Source organism: Sminthopsis crassicaudata, chromosome 3 (assembly GCF_048593235.1).
Source record: "Sminthopsis crassicaudata isolate SCR6 chromosome 3, ASM4859323v1, whole genome shotgun sequence".
NCBI lineage: Eukaryota > Metazoa > Chordata > Mammalia > Dasyuromorphia > Dasyuridae > Sminthopsis > Sminthopsis crassicaudata.
In genome coordinates, this window is record NC_133619.1 from 209,509,745 (window position 1) to 209,534,901 (window position 25,157).

At 32.6% G+C, this 25,157-nt stretch overlaps 1 protein-coding gene across 5 annotated transcripts in view; it reads right to left on the minus strand.

Moving 5' to 3' along the window:
- Nucleotides 1–1,303: 1,303 nt before the first annotated feature.
- The window catches only part of LOC141560979 (ADP-ribosylation factor-like protein 13B), a 103,159-nt gene continuing 79,305 nt past the window's right edge, over nt 1,304–25,157 (minus strand). For 2 of the 5 annotated variants that reach the window (XM_074299851.1, XM_074299850.1), the window contains 3 exons: nt 13,993–14,115; nt 8,079–8,201; nt 1,305–3,874 (listed from right to left, as the gene is read on the minus strand). In XM_074299851.1, coding sequence (XP_074155952.1) covers nt 3,792–3,874; nt 8,079–8,201; nt 13,993–14,115 — 329 coding nt within the window. In that variant the 3' untranslated portion in view covers nt 1,305–3,791. Of the gene's footprint in view, nt 3,875–5,401; nt 7,475–8,078; nt 8,202–12,396; nt 12,442–13,992; nt 14,116–15,469; nt 15,701–25,157 lie in introns of those variants that run through there. The other 3 variants (XR_012487923.1, XM_074299852.1, XR_012487924.1) reach the window with 3 other exon arrangements.

The window sequence follows — 25,157 nt, forward strand, 5'->3', positions numbered from 1 at the left end:
AGAGGCCAGTCTTACCGTAAGAGGAAAGACAACATGAATGCTGCATTAGTGACTAAGTTTAAAGATCCCCAAGAAAACAACACAGTGAACACTCTGTGAGAGATGTATGTAAAATAATTAAAAAATGTGTAAAACCTGAAAAGGACAATTAATTAGACTACCAAAGAGTAATTTTGTCTGAAGAACCAGCACTAATAGTTTGATAACAAAATATAATTTACTTACATAGTGCTGGAGATATACATTCCCTTTTCTGAATTTCACACCATACTAAGTTTTAAGCTTTACAATCATTCCCTAATTATCACCTGACAAGCCTTCAAGTTTGACAATTTTACACAAATTATTTTAATTTATGCCCTTCCCTAATCAACATTTTTAAAGTTATCTGTAAATTTCAGTAGGCACCAAATGGGGAATTTCACAACATTATGAACTCTACACTAAATTAAATATATAAGCATTCAATTTAATGTTTAAAAAAGATTCTATTTAGACCTCCAGAATTTAATTCTGAATTTGTCTGTTTCTTTTGAGTAGAATCTTCTCTTGCTAGTTTGTATTTGAGATTCTAATTTATATCAGAGAATTTCATGTGGCACAATTATTTACAATATAAAGAACTTATTTTTTCTCATTATATCTTTAAGGTATTAAAAAATTTTAATATTCAAAAGATTAATTTTTTTCTTTTTTAGCATTCTTGGAAGTAGCCAAGTGTTGGCTGAATTCTTTTTATAGTCACGCTTTAAGAATGTGAAATAAAACACTAATGTACTTAATAGAGGAAAAATATGTATTTTTTCAATAAGAGGAAAAGAAATTAAAACACATTTTCAAAATTATGTATTAATTTTTTGAACCAATATGTGTGAAAATGCATGGACATCAAATGATGATCTTGCTGCATTAATATTTTGATGTGTTTCATCAAGAGGTTCAAGTTTTGAAAGTTTAGTTGACTCTGGGGATTTCCCAGCCAAGTAAAGGAAAACAAAAACATTAAGAAATACAATAATGCTGTCAAGGAGTAGGTCTGCTGAAAGTATCCTTGTCTCATTGGGAATTATGAATAAAGTTGAAGGCCAAATAAAATGTAATTCCTGTAACAACAGCTTGCCACTTCTGTGTATCTTCATAAATAAAAAGGCTTGTGGAAAACATTTTTAAATAAAACAAATTATTAAGAATGTATACTAATTTAAACTGCATAATTAAAATCTTAAAGTTTTTAAACCAAAGAGAAAAAAAAAGCAAAACAAAAACACCAAATTAACAAATACTGTTTTATTGCGTATAAATATCATGGTTCATGAACTTTAAGGATATAAATTCAGTATAGGATAATAAATCAAGCATTCATAATTACAATCAATTACATTTACAAAATGCCTTTTAGAATATAGTTAGTTGGAAGAACCAATTATGAGAAATATTAAATCTTTTAATTCAGTATTTACCAGTTGAGCTTAATTTTATATGCAATTTTTTTTTTTTTGCTTATGTTTTCTATAAGACTCCCAGAAATCAACACATATGGGCATTGGTTTAGGGTTGTATAATAAAAAGTTAAAATAAAATAAAATTGAAGGAACTAAAGCTTAGAAAAGCAATCATATAAATTGTAAAACTATACATAAACAAAGTAAATTTTATGTTCAATTTAAAGATAACATGTATGGGTGCATTATAAATATGCATATATAAACACACATATGAACCAAGTTTAGTTACTAAAATTTTCAAACTATATAATTCATATATAATTATATATAATCCATAACTGATTATGTCTTCTTAGATTTGGAAAATTTGTCAGATTTAACCTGCTATGCATATGTTACTAAAGTAGAAGGCATATTTCTTAGTTAAGTATGTTATACATATGCCTGCTGAAATAAATAAATAAATAAATAAATGAAAGCATCCACACCTCAAGGTCTTCATAATCAAGACTAGAGTTACATGGAGCTATATCCATGACAATGGAAATTAAATGAAATGGTGGTTAAATTTGATGGTATCAATTATAGTACTAAAAGTTACTATTATATTAATCCCATCTTATGGGATTATGTTTTTATATAATAGTATGTTTCTGCCCTACACAGAAACTATTAAAAAAGCTCTAATTCTGTTTTTAAAGTGTTTTAAGGTTTAAATATAGCTATACATTTAATTATCTTTGAAATTATTCATGTATGCCAGTAAAACATATAACTGAATCATGTCATATGTATGATAATCATACATGTACAATCATATACAAATGATATTCAACTTATAGTACATAATATTATACTATTTTTAAATCTGAAAAATAATTATATCATTTCTGTAGTCTATTCATGAAATACTGTTTGAAGAATGTAGTATTCCACTGGCAATTTTTTTGTTTTTATTGCTCCAGGTTTTCTCAGGGTCATAATTACTGCCAAAGATACTTGTCTTTGGAAGCTGCATTAACTTTAAAATTAAAATGATTTAATTAAAAATTAAGGTACTTTGTAATAAGGTTTAACAAATGTACTGAAAAATGTTAGGGAAATCTGAAAGACATAGCTTTGAAAGGAGTCACAGTGTTACCACATCCTTGATCACTGAAATAATTTATTGTTGATATGTTAAACATATGGAAATTCTTTAAGTTGCTTCTTACATAGGAATAGAATTTTACCTATCAAAAAAAAAGTATTAGTCAATATTTCAAAATTCTTTCAAACTAAAGAAAATATTTCAACAAAAACCTGATAAGTTAATGTAGAATAAGTTTTTAGATTCTTGCTATAAAAAAGAAACATCATGAAAAAAGTCAGTGCAAAAAAGAGATATTTTAAAAATAAGTCATTGTTTTTATAAAACTATATAAATATATTTTACTTGTACAATTATATTTGTCAAAACAAATGTATTCCTTCAAAACAAAACAGATATTGACAAGTTAGAGAAAACAGAAAAACAAATTATATTAATGTAAACTCAAGCAAAATTTTAGGAAATATACAAAAATATACTTTAAAATTTCAGTTTATAATTCCCAAGATTTACATGCATGTACATGTCTTTTACAAAAATATCTTAAAAATGTAAACTAGGGAAATAATTATTATTAAACAAAATATTAAACGGTCCCAAGTCCAATTGCTTTTTTACCTGAAGCTGTTTTCCTCCAGGCAACCAAATCTAAATATGGATATTGACAAGCTACAGAAAATGGCAAAACTTAAATTATATTCATGTAAAATCTCAAACAAAGTTTTAGGAAATATATAGAAATATAGTTTAAAATTTTAGTTTATGATTCCCAGGATTTACCCCAACATGCATGCACATGTAACTCACAAAAAAATCTTTAAAAAGTAAACTATACAAATACTCATTATTAAACAAAATATTCAAATGTCCCAAGTCCAAATGTTTTTTGCCTGAAGTTGTTTTCCTTCAGGTCTGTTGCCATAAATATTCATTGTAAATGAATGGTCAACATTTTCTGCTAACTTAGTTGCAAAAGCATTAAGCCTATCATATTTTTCCTTTGCAAATTTAAATGACGGAGGTATGAAGAACAAGTATAAAAAATATTTTTGCTTGGAAAGTAGAAATTTGATGAAATTCTGTTCTGTGAAACTGATCAGATCTCTGGAAGAAATTTCAATGACTCTAAAATGTATTACTTCTTTACATTACCAAATTTCAGAATATTTTCTTCTTTGCAAAAACAAATTGTCCTTACATTAATTTAATCATTAATAATTTCTTATCCTAGACAAAGAACACCACATGAGAATTAATTATGAGATACAATCATCAGTATCGCTGTTAGGTTTCCGACGGAAAAGGTCTCTCAGTGGTGGTAGGGACTTTCCACAGAAATCTATACAAAAAAAAAAAAAAAAGAAACCAAGACATAATTAACCCGAATTGATACATTGATTTCTATTTTTCACATAACATTCTCTATCCAGGCAACACTAGCTTGAGGGAGACAGGATTGACGAAAAACAACACATTTTCTAAGCTAGTTATACCAACACAAAAGTTTCAACCCCTGGAATAAAAGCCTAACTCTATTCCTGGTATTAAATTTGGCATGAAGTTTATAACAGTATCAAAAAGAATGTAATAAACTGGAATAACTTTATGTAACTATCATTTCAGATTTTCCTGGTAAGTTATATAGTTATATATTGAACAAAAGACTTTTTTCTAATAAGGAAAAATCTATATCTGTATCTATAGATCTTGGTGCAGAACCAGAACAAGAAGTTAGATGCTTTATAGTTAATGCTTGAATCAAAATACAGCAGGCTGCTTGCACACTTCCAATGCTTCACCTTAGTGTACAACTAGACTAGGGTTTACTAATTCAACCAACAAACATTTATTAAGTGTCCTCCAACAAGGTGTCCTCAATGTATTTGTTAAGATCCATTCAAGACTTGATATTAAAACACAAAGGCAAAAATTAAACAGGCCTTGCCCTCAAAAACACAAACAAACAAACAAACAAACAAACAAAAAACCCTATAGTTAAAGTATACAAACCCTGGAGTTCTTACTAGAAAGTTATGGTCCTAATAATTTCATATGTATACCTAAGACCAAGATAGCAAAATATAGAGGGGTTTACTAAAAGTAGGCTAGCCACTTGATGTAAATGTTATGACAACTCATAAAACAATATAAAATAAAAAATTGGGGGATGATATGAATTGTAGGTACTTAGTGATTTGAGTCAACACTCTACTACTAAAGAAAATGAACCATGCCAACAAATCTTTATTATGGATAAAACTAAAAGAAAAAAGGAATGAGAAGATGGTGCACACAGTCTTTTTCTTGGACAATTAAAAAAGTTGGCAGAGTTTTTTTATTATGCACCCAATGGAAATTAACAACAAAGCATCAAACACTGGGCTACTGTGCCTATCTGTGTTTATGATAAGTATTAACAAAAAATGTCATAGATAACTAAGTTTATTCATGAATATATGTTGCAGAGAATGAAAAAATTACATGAATTCTACAAAGATTTCAATAAGATCCTGTAAACTATGTTAACATCTTAATACTCAGGAACTAATTTACAGAAGGGGATGGTAGGGGAAAGTGTATTGTAAAGTACAGTTTAGGGCTAAAATAAGAAAACAAATGTTTTTGAACTACACAAAAGACTCATAATTCTCTAAATCATGAATACTTCAAAGACAATGCAATTAGAAGATGCAGAATAATGACTATTAAAAATTATCACACAAAAAATAAAAAAAAACCTTAACAAACAGGATGACATTATTATTATGGAATATAACTATAATGGTTCATTAGAACAAAGATCAAAATCAATAGCAAATAATCAGGACATAAAGATAAAAAAAATGTAATTTCAGCAGTAACTTACCAAGAGATAGCATGAAACTCAAAATAAAAAAGAGAAAGATATAAATATGGAATGTCTCAGTTACTTATTAAAGTGTGCTCAGAAATTATTTTGACAGACCCGCCAAAAATACCCAAATGGTTATCAATCATGCAATACCACAAATAACCAATATTTGGATAATTCAAGCAATAATAGGAAGACTCAAATGGTCACCAAATTAGTTTTGCTCTTTCCAGACTCTCCTTTTCTAACTCTACTTATTTACAGCTGCCCTGAAGCTTCATCATGACCTTCCCTACTCAAGAATCCTCCAAGTTCCCTACTGTTCTAGAATAAACCAAACTCTAACATGTAAAAAAAAACCATTTTGTGTCCAATTCTGGCCTAACTTGCCAGATTCATTTCACATTCTCTGTTATATTATTGCCATTGCCTCATTCATTCAAACTATTCTACCTTGTGGCTGTCCTGAATACTATGAGTAGATGCTTTGTCCTATGATTCCACCTGAAAAATCTTTGGCTTTCCTGTAAGCTCCATATTCAGGAATCATCTCGTCTACAAGCCTCCCACTCAAAATATCTTTGTGTTTATTCTATCTATCTATCTATTCATCTATCATGAGCTTTTTGAGGATAAGAATTGTTTTTCATTTTATCTTTGTGTTTTTGTTTTGTTTTGTTTTGTTTTTGCTGAGGCAACTGGAGTCCAAGTTGATTTGCCTAGGGTCACACAGCTAGGAAATGTTAAGTGTCTCAGGCCAAATTTTTACTCAGGTCCTCCTGACTTCAGGGCTGGTACTTTATCCACTGCCTCATCTAGCTTCTCCTTATCTTTGTATTCTTAGTGCCTCGGCAAAGTACAGTACATACAGAAGATGTATTTACATAAATTCTTGTCATATAGCAAGTATAAGTTACAGAATGACTTCTGTCTAAAAAATAGTTTTAAAATATTATACATATATATGATCAGAAAAGCAAAGGGACAACTCATATAGAGAGAGGAAAACACCTTCAATACTGCACTAGGGACTAAATTTAAAGATTCCAAAGAAAGCAACTGTCTGTAAAGGACTTATGGGAGGAAACTGAACACAGAATTTAAAAAAAAATGTAAAACCTGAAAAGGATAATTAATAGACTACCAAAGAGTAATTTTGTTTGAAGAACCAGCATTAGGAGTCCGGTAAAAACATTAACTTTACTTATATAGTACTGGAGATATACATTCTCTTTTCTAAATTTCACACTATATTAAGTTTTAAACTTTACAATCATTCCCTAATTATAACTTGGCAAGCTTTCAGGTTTAAGACAATTTTACACAAATTATCTTAATATATGTCCTTCCCTAATTCACATTTATTAAAGTTAACTGCAAAGTTCAGTAGGTACCAAATTAAGAAATTTCACAATTTCACATGAACTTGAGTTCATTATTAACCAAATATGTGGGCATTTAATTTAGTGTTTTTAAAAAATTCTATTTAGACCTCCAGAGTTTAATTCTGAATTTGTCAATTTCTTTGGAGAACCTTGTCTTGATATTTTTGTATATGAGATCCAAATTTATATGAGAGAAGACTCATGTGGTACAGTTATTTAACATACAAAGAATGTATTCCTTCATATTACCATTAAAGATCTTTAAAAAATTTTAAATACTCAAAGACTTTTTCTTTTTCTTTTCTAGCCTTATTGGAATACTTACTATGATCAAGAGCTAGCTGGATTATTTTTACAAGTATACTTTACGAACTAGAACACCAATTTACTTAAAGGAAAAATGAAATAAATTTTTAACTCAAATAGGGAAAGAATCAAAACAGATTTTCAAAATAAAGTATGATTTGTTGAACCAATATATGTGAAAATGCATGGTGGGAATACAGATGAGACATCCAATAAAGATCTTATTGCATTACCATTATGACGTGTTTCACCAAGAAGCTCAAGTTTTGAAAGTCTAGTTGACTCTGGGGGTTTCCCAGGCAACTATAGGAAAACAAAAACATTCAAAAATATCACAGTGCTGTCATGTTGTAGGTTGCTGAGGGTATCCTTGTTTCATTGGGAATTATGAATAAAGCTAAAGGACAAATAAAATATGAAGAATGACAATTCTAGATATCTTTATATCAGTTTTAAATGTTTTCCAAGTTAAAATTTTAATTAAAGCCAGTTACTAATTATTTATACATTGTTTTATTCATATAATAGGGGCAAAATTCAGCACAGCCTTAATAATAGATTTCAAATTTAATTAGGAATTACCAAGAAAAATATCCAAGGACATTTATACACTTTTAATTTCAAATATTTTGGAATCATAGTAATATTATAAATTAAGAACCAGATACTTCAATACTTCCTTAAAATATGTAATGTGTCAAAATTATACAGGTAAGTCTACACAACTGAATTCTAATATATAGATGTGAAAAATAGTATTCTAAGAGATCTCAATTCAACCATTCACCACTTTATATAGCAATCTGTGCAAAAATCTTTAAAGAGAAGTTGAGGGAAAAACAAAATTATTTTCCTATTTTTACAATGAGTACAAAGATTGTATGCTAGGGATGCTATGACTGACATTGTTTGGAACAAAGTGAAAACCTACTAATTTAGAAATTAGACACTGTTCCAAAAATGATTTAGAAAAAAAATTTTTTTTACCCCCAATAACTTACCAGGTACTGGATGTGCCTCTGATGGTGAATCCTGTGGCTCAGGACCAGGGTCACTTATATTATGTGGAAGTATCCGTTTAGGTCTTATGAACCTGAATGTCTTATTTTTCTTTTCACTGAGATCTACAAAAATTATAAGTATGTGAAGAATATGTTAATTGACACATTATGATAAACCCTGTACCATTATATGAAGAGGAATAACAATTACTTTTCAAGCTTAGATATTAATATTCATCTTCTGTCCTATTTTTTTATTTCATTAGGAGATGAAAACAAAATTCAAGCTCTATAAGATCCAACTCAAGCCAGAAAAAATTTCAGAACAAGCTGGCAACAGGCTTTCTATCTTTGAAATGTCCTTTGATAAGTTTGCAAAGCTTCACTGCCAAATAGATGGTTCACTGCCAAATAGATGGGTATCAGGTGACGAATTTAATTTTGTATATAGTAACTCACTAACATATTTAGATGTAGAAAATTTTTAACCTGCCATGGTAAAAGAAACCTATCCTAAAGTTACTATCCTATTGGTAGCTCCAATTCATTGATCCTAATGTCTTCTCAAGTTAATAAGCAAGAAGTCTAATCTCTCATCTATTTAAAAAAAAAAAAAACCTCTTTCAAACTTTTAAATACATAGGTCACTCAATTCTTCCTGAATTTTTTCTGGTATAAGCTAAATGACCACAATTAATTCAATAGATCTTTTTGTGAAGAGATTTCAATACATCTCACTCTCCTGGCTGCCTTCCTAGAGACATTTTTTCCCAAAGCTTGAGTACTGATACTCATCCTCTATCCTAGTCTTTTATTTCAGTAGGAGATGGATCCATGTATCCATGAAAAATGGTCCAACTTTAAAAACACAGCACTAGCAAAGGAGCACACACCCATAATTCTAGTTAAATAAGGATGAAGAAATTGGTAAGGGAGAGCAGAGGCTTGTAGAACTCTTAAACGGGCAGTTCTGAGCTAATGCCAATCAAGTGGGGCCTTGGGAGTAAGGGGTCACAAGGTTGGCTAAGGAGGGATATATAAGAGCAAGTCAAAGCTATCATGCTGACCAGCAACAAATAGTTCCTGTGTTTCTAATCTCAGTAATATCAGGAGACTCAAATCTTTTTTTAAAAACAAGAATGGCATTCAAAATTGAATACACTACTATATCAGAATGGATTATATTGCCCTTGTTACAAACATTATGCTTTCATAATATATGCTAAAACATTCTTAACTTATTTGGTGGTCATATCACACTACTGAATCAAACTAAGCTCAGTTTATCCTAAACCAAAATGTTTAACAAAAACAACCCTCCTAAGTCCCCCAACTCTTGAACTTCTTATATCATCATCTTCTACTTGCAGAATTTATTGTTTTAACTCAAGAATAATACATTTTTCTCTTTTTTAATTTATGTGTGTATTTTCTTCTTATTATAGTTCTTTATTTTCAAACATATGCATGGATAATTTTGCCCTTGAAAAACCTTGTGTTCCAAATTTTCCCTTCTTGCCCTCCCCCCTCCCCTAGATGGCAATTAATCCAATATATGTTAAACAGGTTAGAAAAATATGCTAAATCTGACATACACACACACACACACACATACACACACACAATTCTCTTGCTGCACAAGAAAAATCAGCTCAAAAAGGAAAAAAAATGAGAGAAAATAAGATGCAAACAAACAACAACAAGAAGAGTGAAAATGCTGAATTATGATCCACACTCAATTCCAACATCCTTTCTCTGGGTGTAGATACCTCTCTTCATCTTAAGATCATTGGAATTGGCCTGAATCATCCCATTGTTGAAAAGAGTCACGTCCATAATTGATCATTGTATAATCTTGTTATTGTCATGTACAATGATCTCTTGGTTCTGCTCATTTCACTTAGCATCAGTTCATGTAAGTCTCTCCAGGTCTTTCTACAATCATCCTGCAAGTCATTTCTTACAGAACAATAATATTCCATAATATTCATATACCATAACTTATTCAGCCATTCTCCAACTGATGGGCATCCACTTTGTTTCCAGTAAGAATAATACATCTTAAAAATATTTCCCCATACCTGCTACCTTATTGATGTCATTATAGGTATCAGTTTTGTCATAAAAGCTTCATGTGATCCATAAACTTAATTAAGCATTCCATCTATGTCTTCAATATTATTATGTCATTAATATAAATGATAAATTGACAAGGCCAAGAGCACTGAGGCATTCTTGACTGAAGACAACCTTACTTGCTTGTATTAATCCCAATTAAAATTCACATCTTTGATTTGGATAATTTAACTAATTCTGAATTTGGGTAATTCCATAATCTCATGAAGTTCACATCTCTCCAACTCCAGAAAACATTACTAAAATCCAGGCATAATTTGGTTGTGGGAGCTCCTGAAATACCAATAACTGTCAAAAAATAAAATGCAGTAAATGTGACAGTGACTTTTTAAAATGGATTTATATTGGTTCCAAGTGATATTATCTTCTCAAAGTGGATACAAAACACTATTCTAATAATTCATTTTTTCCCTAAAATTAAGGTTACTGGTTATAATCATAAAATTGACTTCTCATTCTTTTTTTTAGAAAATCAGGAACATGCTTGCACATATGTGGTCCTGCTATAGCCTCCCCAGACTCTGACGACAGTTCACTGAAATTCTGTTTAGTTCAGGTGACAAATGCCATTCCTATTATATTTTGAGATAGATGCCTTGATTCTAAATTCACATCATTATCTGAAGAATTAGGAAGTTCATTCCTGATAATGAGCTTTCCATTACTATAGACTGCAGCCACTTTCTTATAACTTAGTACAGATAATTTTTGAGGAGTTGCTGTGAATGAATATTCATACAAATACAATAACCCAGTAATGACCTTCTCAGACAAATAAAAAGAATACAATCTATCATCAGATCTGACATTCAAAACCTTTCTAACTCAGCAAGATTTACCAAGTAGAATTCATGCTCAATTGATATAGCCTCTAAAAATTCATAAATACCTAAATGAGATCTCAAAGTAGGATTTTAGTAGAGTTGAATTCTAATTAATTAGAAATTTGTTTACCCAAATATTTACCTAATTATTTCTTTACAATATGATCTGTCTTAAATAGTAAATCCTACATCAGTGAAAGTCAAATAGAAAAAGATCCCTGAATTCCTTAGGAGAACTTAGAAAACTACAAATTAATATTCTGTTATAGCATATTTTTGTTTATTTTATTAACCATTTCTCTGTCACATATTTTGTGGTGCTCAAGAATTTTACTGGGGACAGAATTAAGATGAGTGGTAAGAAGCCAGGAAGTTACCTAGGCTCTTCCCAGTTTCCCTCGGAAACAAATATTAAATCAAGCCTCTAAAGGAATTTATTGAGTAAAAGAATCCACAAAAAGAAGTGAAACAATTCTCCAATCTAAGAATATTTAGATGGATTTCAGGAAAAGTCTAACTCATTTTGATAAAAGGGAAGCACTGTCAAATGCAGGTGGGGTGCTGGCAAGCCAGCAGGAGAGTCTTAGACACAGCATAGATCAGGAATTGAAGCCCTGCAGTACTTTGCTCAGCAAGTCAGCTAGGAAGCCACCAGCTCCAGCTCAGCAGACAAACTGACAGTGTGGAATGCAGTGTGGAATGCACAACAGGTGTGACTAGAACAGGCCATCTTAGTGAAATGGGCAAGCTGGCAGCCATAGGCCCCAGCACAGACAAGCATTGACTCCTGGATCCTAGTGCAAGAAGCTTTGGGATAGTGCCCCTTACACTCCAGGAGAAGAGCTCAATTTGAGCAAAAAACGAAGAACTCAATCACAGAAAGCTAGTATCACAACAGGGAAGATTAAAACACAGACTCAGAGTAAGGTAACAAGTCAAAATGCCTCATAGGAAGCTTCAATGGGATTATCAATTGATCTTGTCCAAAAAGTTCTCTAGAAAAAACTCAAAAAGGATCTTAAAATCAAAGATAAAAGAAAACTCAGGAAATGAAAATGAGTTATGCAAAAGATTTATGAAAAAAAGACTACACAATCTAAATAAAGAAGCACAAAAATTGACTGAAAAATAAAATTATTTTAAAGACCTGCCTATACTACTCTAGTATTTGATAAACCCAAAGACCCCAGCTTCTGGGAAAAGAACTCACTATTTCACAAAAATTGATGGGAAATGTGGAAAATAGTATGGCAAAAACGAGGCACTGACCCTATACCAAAATAAGGTCGAAATGGGTTTATGATTCAAACATGAAGGGTGATACTATAAACAAATTAAGAGAGCAAAGGGCAGTTTACCTCTCAAATCTGTGAAGAAGGAAGGAATTTATGGCCAAAGGAGAACTAGAAAACATGAAAGGCAAAATGAATAATTTTGATTATATTAAATTAAAAAGTTTTATACCAACAAAACCAATGCAGCCATAATTAGAAGGGAAGTAGGAAAATAGAGGGGGAATTACATCCAAGGATTCGGATAAAAATATAGAGAACTGACTCAAATTTATAAGAATACAAGTCATTCTCCAATTGATAAATGGTCAAATTATATGAATAGACAATATGCAAAGAAATTAAAGCCATTTCTAGTCATATGAAAAAATGATCTGAATCACTATTGATTAAAGAAAGGCAAATAAAGACAACTTTGAAATACCACTTCACATCTCTCAGATTGGCTAAGATGACAGAAAAAGATAATGATAAATGCTGGAGGGGATGTAGAAAGACTGGGACACTAATATATTGTTGAGGGAGTCGTGAACTGATCCAACCATTCTGGACAGCAATTAGAATTATACCCAAATGGCTCTCAAATTGTGCAGTCTTTGTAATAAAGCAGAGCCTCACACCACCCTGGCTCTCGCCCCTCATTATTCATACTCTTCACTATTCAAGTTCACCATTAAAGTGGACAGGCAGTGCTGGTCACATGAGGCCTGTTTCACTCAGCAGTTGGGGCCGTGACCCCCAACACAACTACATTTTAAGAATATGAAATTCAAAAAAAAAATGAAATAAAACACCAATGTACATAATGAGGAAAAAAAAATTTAAATCACAAGAAATCAAAACATATTTTCAAAATTAAGTATCAGTTTGTTTTACTGATATGTGTGGAAAAACATGCAGGGAATATGATGAGACTTCAAATAATGATCTTGTTACACTACCATTATGATGTATTTCCCCCCAAGAGGTACAAATTTTGGAAGTCTAGTAACTCTGGGAGTTTCCCAGCCAACTACAGGAAAACAAAAAAACATTAAAAAATATCAGTGTTGTCAAGTTTGTGATTCAGTTAAGAATATCCTTGCTTCCTTGGGAATTATGAGTAAAATTAAAGATTAAATGAAATATGATGAATAACAAATATAGACATCATTTTACAAGTTTTAAAGTTTTCCCAAGTTATACATTAATAGGGGAAAAATTCAGCACGGCCTAATAAAAAATAGCTTTCAAATTTAATTAGGGATTATCAAGAAAAATATCCAAAAAAATTTATACATTTTTAATTTCAAATATTTTGGAATCAAAGAAATATTACAAATTAAGAACTTTATATTTTCAATACTTGCTTAAAATATGTAATTTGCCAAAATTATACAGATCAATCTATATAATTGAATTCTAATATATAGATGTGAAAATAGTATTCTAAGGTGTCTCAATTCAACCACTGACCATTTTATATAGCATTTGTGCAAATATTTTTAAAAGAGAAGTTGAGAGAAAAATACAGTTATCTCCCTATTTTCACAATGAGTACAAAGATTGTACGCTGGAGTTACTATGACTTGTGACACTGTTTGGAAAAAAGTGAAAACCTATTAATTTAGAAATTAGACACTGTTCAAAAATAATTGGAGAAAAAATATTTTTCTTACTTACCAGGTACTAGATGTGCCTCTGATGGTGAATCCTGTGGCTCAGGACCAGGGTCACTTACATTATGTGGTAGTATCCGGTTAGGTCTTATGAACCTGAATGTTTTAGTTTTCTTTTCACTGGGATCTACAAGAAATATAAATATTATGTGAAGAATACAATGACACATTATGATAAATGATAAATCCTGTCCATCATATGAAGAGGAATAACACAGGCTTAGGCATTAATATTTATCCTCTATCCTATTATTAGGAGATGGAAATGGCCTCTTATCCATGAAAATAAAATTCAAGTTCTATGAGGTCCTACTCAAGCCAGAAAAGTTTTCAGGACAGGCTGGCAATAGTCTTTATATCTTTGAAATTTACTTTGATGAGTTTGGATAGCTTCACTGTCAAACACTTGGTTTCCAGATGATGAATTTAATTTTAGATATTATGGCTCACTAAGCTATATGCTAATGTATAGAAGAAACCTACTCAAACTACCACCAATTGGCTCCTCCAATTCATTGATTCTAATGTCTTTTCAAATTAAGCACAATAAGGTTTTAAGTATTTAAAATTTTTAAAATAACATTTAATGACAATTCTTAATTGATCTATGTGGCAGTTATTTAACATATAAACTTATTTTCTTAAAATAAGTTTATATGTTAAATAACTGCCACATAGATCTGTCATGTGAATATGGATCTTGATTATAAAACAGTATGGTAAAGTTCTAGTCAAAGGTGATTTTTTTTTTTCTTAATAGTATTTTATTTTTTTCTCAATTATATGCAAAGCTACTTTTCGACACTTATTTTTAAAGATTTCAGTTCTAAAATTTTTTCCTCTCTCTTTTACCTGCCTTCTCCCCAAAACAGTAGGCAATCTGATAATAGGCTATCCATGGTTCAATCATGTTAAGCATGTTTCCATGTTACAAAAATGAAAAAGAGTAATTCAGGAAAAATAAAAATAAGTGAAAATAGTCTCTGTTTTGATCTACATTCAGACTCCATAGTTTTTTCTCTGCATTTGAATGTTATTTTCTATCTCAGGTCTTTTGGAATTGTCCTGGATCACTTTATTACCGAGGGGATTTAAATCTACCTTAGTTGATCATCACATAGTATTGCTATTACTGTGGACAATGTTCTCCAAATTCTGCTAACTTTACTTAGAATCAGTATATGTAAGTCTTTTTTTAAAATTAATTTTATAATTATAACATTTTTTGACAGTACATATGCATAGATAATTTTTTACATTATCCCTTGTACTCCCTTCTGTTCCAAATTTTCCCTGCCTTCCCTCCACCCCCCCTCCCCTAAATGGCAGGCATTCCCATACATATTAAGTATGGTATAGTATATCCTAGATACAATATTTATGTGCAGAATAGAATTTTTTTGTTGTTGTTGCAAAGGAAGAATTGGATTCATAAGGTAAAAATAACCTGGGAAGAAAAACGAAAAATACAAACAGTTTACATTCATTTCTCAGTGTTCCTTCTCTGGGTGTAGCTGATTCTGTCCATCATTGATCATATTGGAACTGGATTAGATCTTCTTTATGTTGAAGATATCCACTTCCATCAGAATACATCCTCATACAGTATTGTTGTTGAAGTATATAATGATCTCCTAGTTCTGCTCATTTCACTCAGCATCAGTTGATGTAAGTCTCTCCAAGCCTCTCTGTATTCATCCTGCTGGTCTTTTCTTACAGAACAATAATATTCCATTTCTTACAGAACAATAACATTCCATAACATTCATATACCGTAATTTACCCAACCATTCTCCAATTGATGGACATCCATTCATCTTCCAGCTTCTAGCCACTATGAAAAGGGCTGCCACAAACATTTTGGCACATACAGGTCCCTTTCCCTTCTTTAGTATTTCCTTGGGATATAAGCCCAGGAGTAGCACTGGTGGATCAAAGGGATGCACAGTTTGATAACTTTTTGGGCAGAGTTCCAGATTACTCTCCAGAATGGCTGGATTCTTTCAAAACTCCACCAACAATGCATCAGTATCCCAGTTTTCCCACATCCCTCCAACATTCATCATTATTTGTTCCTGTCATCTTAGCCAATCTAACAGGTGTGTAGTGGTATCTCAGAGTTGTGTTAATTTGCATTTCTCTGATCAATAGTGATTTGGAACACTCTTTCATATGAGTGGAAATAGTTTCAATTTCATCATCTGAAAATTGTCTATTCATATCCTTTGACCATTTATCAATTGGAGAATGGCTTGATTTCTTATAAATTAGAGTCAATTCTCTATACATTTTGGAGATGAGGCTTTTATCAGAACCTTTAACTGTAAAAATGTTTTCCCAATTTTTTTAAAATTAATTTTATTTTTGACAGTACATATGCATAGGTAATTTTTTACAACATTATCCCTTGTACTCCTTCTGTTCTGAATTTTTCCCTCCTTCCCTCCCCCCCCCCCTCCCCTAGATGGGAGGCATTCCCATACATATTAAGTATGGTATAGTATATCCTAGGTACAATATATATGTGCAGAACCGAATTTTGCTGTTGTTGACGTTGTTGCAAAGGAAGAATTGGATTAGTAAGGTAAAAATAACCTGGGGAGAAAAACAAAAAAACAAAAAATGCTAACAGTTTACACTCATTTCCCAGTGTTCCTTCTCTGGGTGTAGCTGATTCTGTCCATCATTGATCAATAGGAATTGGATTAGCTCTTCTCTATGTTGAAGATATCCACTTCCATCAGAATATATCCTCATATAGTATTGTTGTTGAAGTGTATAATGATATCCTAGTTCTGCTCATTTCACTCAGCATCAGTTGATGTCTTTCCAAGCCTCTCTGTATTCATCGTGTTAGTCATTTCTTACAGAACAATAATATTCCATAACATTCATATACCATAATTTGCCCAACCATTCTCCAATTGATGGGCATCCTTTTACTTTCCAGTTTCTAGCCACTACAAAAAGAGCTGCCACAAACATTTTGGCACATACAGGTCCCTTTCCCTTCTTTAGTATTTCCTTGGGATATAAGCCCAGGAGTAGGACTGCTGGATCAAAGGGATGCACAGTTTGATAACTTTTTGGGCAGAGTTCCAGATTGCTCTCCAGAATGGCTGGATTCTTTCAAAACTCCACCAACAATGCATCAGTGTCCCAGTTTTCCCACATCCCCTCCAATATTCATCATTGTTTGTTCATATCATCTTAGCCAATCTGACAGGTGTGTAGTGGTATCTCAGAGTTGTTTTAATTTGCATTTCTCTGATCAATAGTGATTTGGAACACTCTTTCATATGAGTGGAAGTAGTTTCAATTTCATCATCTGAAAATTGTCTATTCATATCCTTTGACCATTTATCAATTGGAGAATGGCTTGATTTCTTATAAGTCAATTAAGAGTCAAATTCTCTGTATATTTTGGAGATGAGGCCTTTATCAGAACCTTTAACTGTAAAAATGTTTTCCCAATTTGTTACTTCCCTTCTAATCTTGTTTGCATTAGTTTTATTTGTACAAAAGCTTTTTTTTTTTTTTTCCTCCCCTGAGGCTGGGGTTAAGTGACTTGCCCAGGGTCACACACCTAGGAAATGTTAAGTCTCTGAGAGCAGATTTGAACTCGGGTCCTCCTGAATTCAGGGCTGGTGCTCTATCCACTGCACCACCTAGCTGCCCCTTACAAAAGCTTTTTAATTTGATCTAATCGAAATTTTCTATTTTGTGATCAATAATGATTTCTAGTTCTCCTTTGGTCACAAATTCGTTCCTCCTCCACAAGTTTGAGAGGTAAACTATCCTATGTTCCTCTAATTTATTTATGATCTAGTTCTTTATGCCTAAGTCATGGACCCATTTTGATTTTATCTTAGTATATGGTGTTAAGTGTGGGTCTATGCCTAGTTTCTGCCATACTAATTTCCAGTTTTCCCAGCAGTTTTTGTCAAATAGATTGCTATTTTTATTCACTATTATTCCTGTGAACCTAACCTATTCCACTGATCAACTAGTCTATTTCTTATCCAATACCAAATGGTTTTGGTGACTGATGCTTTATAATATAGTTTTAGCTCAGGTACAGCTAGGCTACCTTCATTTGATTTTTTTTTGCATTAATTCTCTTGAAATTCTCGACCTATTATTCTTCCATATGAGTTTTGTTATTTTTTCTAAGTCATTAAAATAGTTCCTTGGGAGTCTGATTGGTATAGCACTAAAGAAATAGATTAGTTTAGGGAGTAGTCATCTTTATTATATTTGCTCGGCATATCCAAGAGCAATGAATATTTTTCCAATTATTTAAGTCTGACTTTATTTTTGTGGAAAGTGTTTTGTAATTTTGTTCATATAATTCTTGACTTTCCTTTGGTAGATAGATTCCCAAATATTTCATACTATCGACAGTTATTTTGAATGAAATTTCTCTTTGTATCTCTTGCTGTTGGATTGTGTTGGTAATATATAAAAATGCTGAGAATTTATGTGGATTTATTTTGTATCCTGCAACTTTGCTGAAGTTATGAATTATTTCTAATAGCTTTTTAGCAGAATCTTTGGGGTTCTCTAAGTATACCATCATATCATCTGCAAAGAGTGATGATAGCTTGATTTCCTCATTTCCTACTCTAATTTCTTGAATCTCTTTCTCGGCTATTATTGCCAAGGCTAGCGTTTCTAGTATAATATTGAACAGTTATGGTGATAGTGGGCAACCTTGATTCACTCCTGATCTTACAGGGAAAGGTTCCAGTTTATCCTCATTACATATGATCCTTACTGATGGTTTTAAATAAATGCTACTGACTATTTTAAGGAATAGTCCATTTATTCCTATACTCTCAAGTGTTTTTAGTAGGAATGGATGTTGGATTTTATCAAATGCTTTTTCTGCATCTATTGAGATGATCATATGGTTTTTGTCAATTTGGTTATTGATATAGTCAATTATGCTAATAGTTTTCCTAATATTGAACCAGCCCTGTATTCCTGGTATAAATCCCACTTGGTCATAATGTATTATCCTGGGGATGATTTTCTGTAGTCTTTTTGCTAATATTTTATTTAAGATTTTATCATCAATATTCATTAGGGTATATGTAAGTCTTTACAGCTTTTTTTCAAGTGCCCTGTTCATCTTTTCTTACAAGAGTATTCAGTTACATTCATATATAACAACTTGTTCAGCTATTTCTGAATTGATGGGCATCCCCTCAAATTCCAATTTTTTGTCTCCACAAAAAAAAAAAAAAGAGCTGATGTCAATATTTTTGTATATATGGGTCCTTTTTCCTGTTTTCTGATCTTTTTGGGATACAGATCTAGTAATGGTCATTCCCTATCAAAGGGTATACACAATTGTATAATTATTTGGGCATAATTCTAGATTGCTTTCCAGAATGATTGGGTCAATCTACTGACTGCATTAATGTGTCTATCTGATTCTTGATCTGATTCACCTAGAGACATCTGATTATCTGATTCACCTAGAGACATTAGTTTCTACTTGTCCCATTTCAATTTCTAAGGAGTTTTTTTCTTCAGTTAGCTTTTGCACTTCCTTTTCCATTTGATCAATTCTACTATTTTTTTAAAATAAATTTTTACTTTTCAAAATATATGCAAAGATAGTTTTCAACATTTACCCTTGCAAAACTTTGTTTTCATATTTTTCTTTCTTCCTCCCTACCTCATTTATCCCCTACACAGCAAGTAATCCAATATAGATTAAAAATGTGCAGTTCTTCTAAACACATTTCTACATTTATCATGCTATACAAGAAAAATCAGATGCAAAAGCAAAAAGCAAAAAAATAAAATAAGAGAAAAAAAACAAGCAAACAGCAACAAAAAGTGAAAATACTATGTTGTGATCCACATTCAGTCCCAAAAGTCCTTTCTCTGGAATCTATTGGAACTGATCTGAATCACCTCATTGTTGAAAACAACCAAGCCAATCATAGTTGATCATTATAAGTAATCTTATTGCCTTATACAATGTTCTTTTGTTTCTACTAACTTCATTTAGCATAAGTTCATAAAAGTCTCTCCAGCCCTCTTTGAAATCATCCTGCTGATTGTTTCTTACAGAATAATAATAGTCATTCATTACTATTCATATACCATAACTTATTCAGCCATTTCCCAATTGATGGGGATCCACTCAGTTTCCAGTTCCTTGCCACTACAAAAAAGGGCTGCTACAAACATTTTTGCATTTGTGGTCCTTTTTCCTTTCTTATCTCTTTGGGGTACAGGCCCAGTGAAGAGACTGCTGGATCAAAAAAAAAAAAAAAAAAAAAGCTTTGGTATCGATACATATCCTATATCTGAGTCTTATTTCTTTAGAAGGGAATAATCTCATATCCATTAAAAATTTTCCAAGTTTTAAAACACAGTACTAGCAAGGGAGTATATACACATAATTCCTAGCTAAATAAGGGGTGGGAACAGAAAGGGGAGATCTGAGGCTTGTGGAGCTCTTGAGTTTGACTGTTCTGAGCTGTGGTGGGACATGTCAATCAGCTGTCCACATTCCTTAACATTAATATGGTGGGCCCTTGAGAGTAGGGAGGTCACAAACTTGCCTAAAGCAGGGATATATTGGTACAAGTTAGAAAAACAGCAAGTCAAAACTGACCAGCAAGAGGATATAACCTGTGAATAAATAGTTCCTGCACTTTTAGACTTGGTAAGATTGGGGAAGACCATCTTTTAAAACCAAAATGACACTCTAAACTGAATACATTACTTCAAATGTAGTCTCTAACCAGAATGGCATATGTTTTCCTTGTTACAAAGGTGCTACTTTTATAATACATCCTAAAAAAATTCTTGACTTTTTTGGTGACCATATCACACTACTGACTCAAGCTAAGCTGAAACTATTCTAAGACCCAAGGTATTTAACAAAAGCAAATCAAAAAACCTCCCAAACTCTTGAACTTCTCACATTTTATCTTCTACTTATGTAATATGGTCATAAAAGCTTCATGTAATCATCCATAAACTTGATTAGGCAGCCCATCTTTTACATCATTAAGTGATGAACTGACAAGGAAGAGCACAGGGACATTCTTGAGTAAAGACAAACTTCCCTACTTGTATTAACCCCAATTAATTTACATTTTAGGTTGTGTTAATTTAACTAGTTCTGAATTTGTGTAATTGCATAATCCCATCAAGTCTACACCTCTCCAACTCCAGAAGATATTTCAAGAGATAATTAAAAATAGTCTTGCTAAAATTCAGGCATACTTTGGTTGTGGGAGCTCCTGAAATACTAATGTACTATCAAAAAGTGAAATGAAATTAAGAGTGATAGTGACTTATTCTTAATGTATTTATGCTGCCTCCAAATATTATCTACTTAAAGTGGACAGAAAGCATTACTCTGATTCATTGAGAGTTTTTTCTAGGTATTATGGTCACTGGTTATAGTCATAGAATTGACTTCTTATTCCTTTTTTTAGAAAATCAGGAATATGCTTGCACATATGTGGTCCTGCTATAGCCCCCCACACTCTGGAGAATTAGTTCGTTGAAATTCTGTTTAGCTCAGGCGACAAATGCCATTCCCATATGTATTAAGATGGATGCCTTGATTCTAAATTCACATCATTATTTGAAGAATTAGTAAGTTCATTTATGGAAATAATTTTTCCTTTACTATAGACTGCAGCCACTCTTTTATGACTGAATAATTTTTGAGGAGTTGTGAATGAATATCATTCCAAATACAAGAACTCAGTAATGACCCCCTCAGACAAATGACAAGAATACAATCTCTCACCACGTTTATATTCAAAATCTTTCTATCTCAGCAAGATTAACCAAGTGGAGTTCATGCTCAATTGGTATGGCCTCTAAAAATTCATAAATACCTAAATGAGATCTCAAAGTAAGATTTTTTAGTAGTTAAATTCTAATTAATTTGAAATTTGTTCACCTAAAAATTTACATACCGATTTCTCTACAATATAAATTCTGTTAAGCAGGAAACTCTGTATCAGTGATGGCCAAGTAGAAAAAAGTTTCTGAATCCCTTAGGGGCCATATATTTACTTAGAATAATACAAATTATTTTATTATATCTTTGTTCATTTTCTTAAACATTTTAATTCACTTTGCGAGATGGTGAGAAGCTAGTGAGTTCCCTCCAGAATCCACCAAAAAAAAAAAAAAAAAAAAAAAAAAGAAACAAACAATTTTCCAGTGCAAGACAATTTAACAGGATTTCATTTTGTCTCATTTTGGTAAAAGAGGATGCAGGTGCATCCAATGCAGCTGTTGTTCCAATAGTGGGAGGCTGTCTGGCATAGCATAGATCAGCATTTAGCCCTGCAGGACTGGCTCAGCAGATGACACAGTGGAATATAGAGCTTAATAGGAGGGAGAGGCCCCAGAACAGAAAGCCAATATAACCAGGATCCCAAGAATAATGTTCAATTTTTAAAAATGAGCAAAAAATTAAGAACCCTGATCACAGAAAGTTACTATCACAAATGGGAAGATTAAAACAAAAACTCATAAAAAATCTCAACAGGGAATATTAATTGGCCTCAAGTCCAAAAAGTCCTCAAAAAGTAATTTAATAATCAAGTAAAAGAGACAGAAGCTTAGAAAAATAAATGACTCATGCAAGGGAATTATGAAAAATTATGAAAAATTATGAAAAATAAGGAAATACAAAAATTGCCTGAAGAAAATAATTCCTTTAAAAGTTGAATTGCCCAAATGGAAAAGGAAGTGCAAAAGCTAATTAAAGAAAATAATTCCTTAAAAAGTAGAATGGGGAGAAATAGAAACTAATGACTTCAGGAGACATCCAGAATCAGTCAGACACATTAATATATAGCTGGTAGAATTTTGAACTGATCTAACCATTGTGGAAAGCAAGTTCGAGTTATATCCAAAGAGTTATAAAACTGTAAATACCTTTTAATCTAAAATGACCATTAATAAATTAGTATCCAAAAAGATCAGGGGAAAAAAAGGACCCCCCCACACACAAAATATACAACATCTCTTTCTATAGTGAGCTGCAATTGGAAATTGAAATTATGCCCCTACCTATATTGTCCAGTTTAACTCCCTGGAGGGTCTCAGAATCAGCCAGAGTCAGGATAAATCAAAGTCCTTGCTCTTTAGGGGAAGAAGTGAAGGAGGCAGGCAAGCTGCCACCAGACTTGCAAAGATGTGTATCCTGGATTCTTTAGTCTGGAGTCTCCAGCCTCTCTCTGCCTCTCTCCCCCTCTCCTTCTCCTCCTCCTGCCTTCAAGTGCCTCTGACTTCTCTCTCTCAGGCCACTAATCCTTGCCTACAATTATCTTAACACCAAACATTCAGCAAGCACCAAAGGCCTGGAGAGCCATGACATCACCTCATATTTAGATGAATAAATATGTATATAGAGCCATTATCTCACATGGAATAGTCTTAAGTGCTAGGTGGTCTGATTCAAGCATAACTTTTTGGAATTTCAGCCCTCTACATCTCCCACTTTTTGTTTTAGAACACAAGTGATCACACCTTCCCTGACTTCTCAGGGAGGTGTGAACCCCAAAAAGGAGGTGATCACACATCCCCAACTTCTCAGAAAGGGAAGTGAAAGCACTAAAAAGGAGATAATCATGCCCTCCCTGAATTCTCAGGAAGAGAAGTGAAAAATACCAAAGGGAAGTGAGGAATTAAGCCAAATATTGTTAGTGGGTTTCTGGGCTGAAGGGTCTTACTAGAAACAGGTATACACAAATACATCAGCATGGAGGTATTACACAAGCACATAGCAATAAAACTAGTAGTGATGACTTTCCCCACACCTGGTGCAGGCTCAATGAGTTGTAACAAACATGAATTGTACATGCAAGTACTGATATAACAAACAATATGAATCTACATGGCATTTTAAAAGATTTCCAGAAGTCCTAGAAGGAGGGTATGTAAATAACAATCTCTCATACTTCTCCTTCAGCAACCAAGAGATAGTAAAAAACTAATCTATTGTCCATTACTTTATGTGTCAGGGAATCCAATGATCCCTGCAAGTTTTTGAAGTGCTGCAACAGATTTATCATGTCTCAGAGAATCCAATGATTCCAGAGGGTTTTCAAGTCCGGCATCAGTCTCATTAATAATTTTTGATGTCCATGAGTCAATTGCCATAACTGCCATGCTCTTTCAGGGGTGGGTACAATCAGCAATGGAACCACCTGATATTTCTTGGGTCTTCTCTGTCTCTCTTCTCTGGACAAGGCAAATACGGCTCATTGGCACTCATGTGATTCCTTCTCCATCTGTAGTCATACAAGCAAACCCTCTCCCAAGTAGTTAACCTACCTGGTCCTTTCCATTCATCACTTTCTGGATTTCACCATGTCACCTGGTGATTATCTAAAGATAGTGGAGCTGCTCACACTGGATACTGTCTTTCCAGTGGGTTATAAAACCTGTCTACTGGAGCCAGTGCATCTTTATCAAAAATCAATTATTTAATTGTATAAAGAGCTAAACTTAGTTCTCTAGTGCTACCTGTGGCTTCCCCTTTCTTTTGTTTCTGGAGAAGTGTCTTGATGTCTCTGTTTCTACTTTCTACTACAGCCTGTCCTTGATTGAAAAGTATACCAGTGGTGTGGAAAATCTGATACTGTGCACAAAAGTGTGCAAAATGTTTAGAAGTATATGCAGGTCCATTATCTGTTTTTATTGCTTGTGGCACATCCATAATTTCAAAAGCTTGTATAAGGAATTCAGTGACTACTTGGGCTGTCTCTTTTGCTGCTGGTATTGCAAAAGTAAATCCTTAAAAGGTGTCTACTACTACAAGCATAAAAGACAAATAAAAGATTTATAATGGATCACATCTGCCAATTTCATTGGGTCTCAAACCATGAGGGTTCTTCCCAGGAGGAAGCATGGAAAGGAAGGCAAGCTGCACAGGCTTTTACTATGTTCCTAGTTTCCTCTCTTATTATCCCAAATAGTAAACGTAAAGCTCAAGTAGCCTGATGACATTTAAAATGAGATTCTTCGGCTTCCTGAAGTAAAGAAGTATTGGCCAACATAGGTTATCTGCTTGAATTACCATCAAAAACAGGACTTGGAAGTGGACATGCAAGATATAAAGCTTACTTGGATGCTTTCTCACTTGTTCTTGGAAGTTCCTTAAAGAGC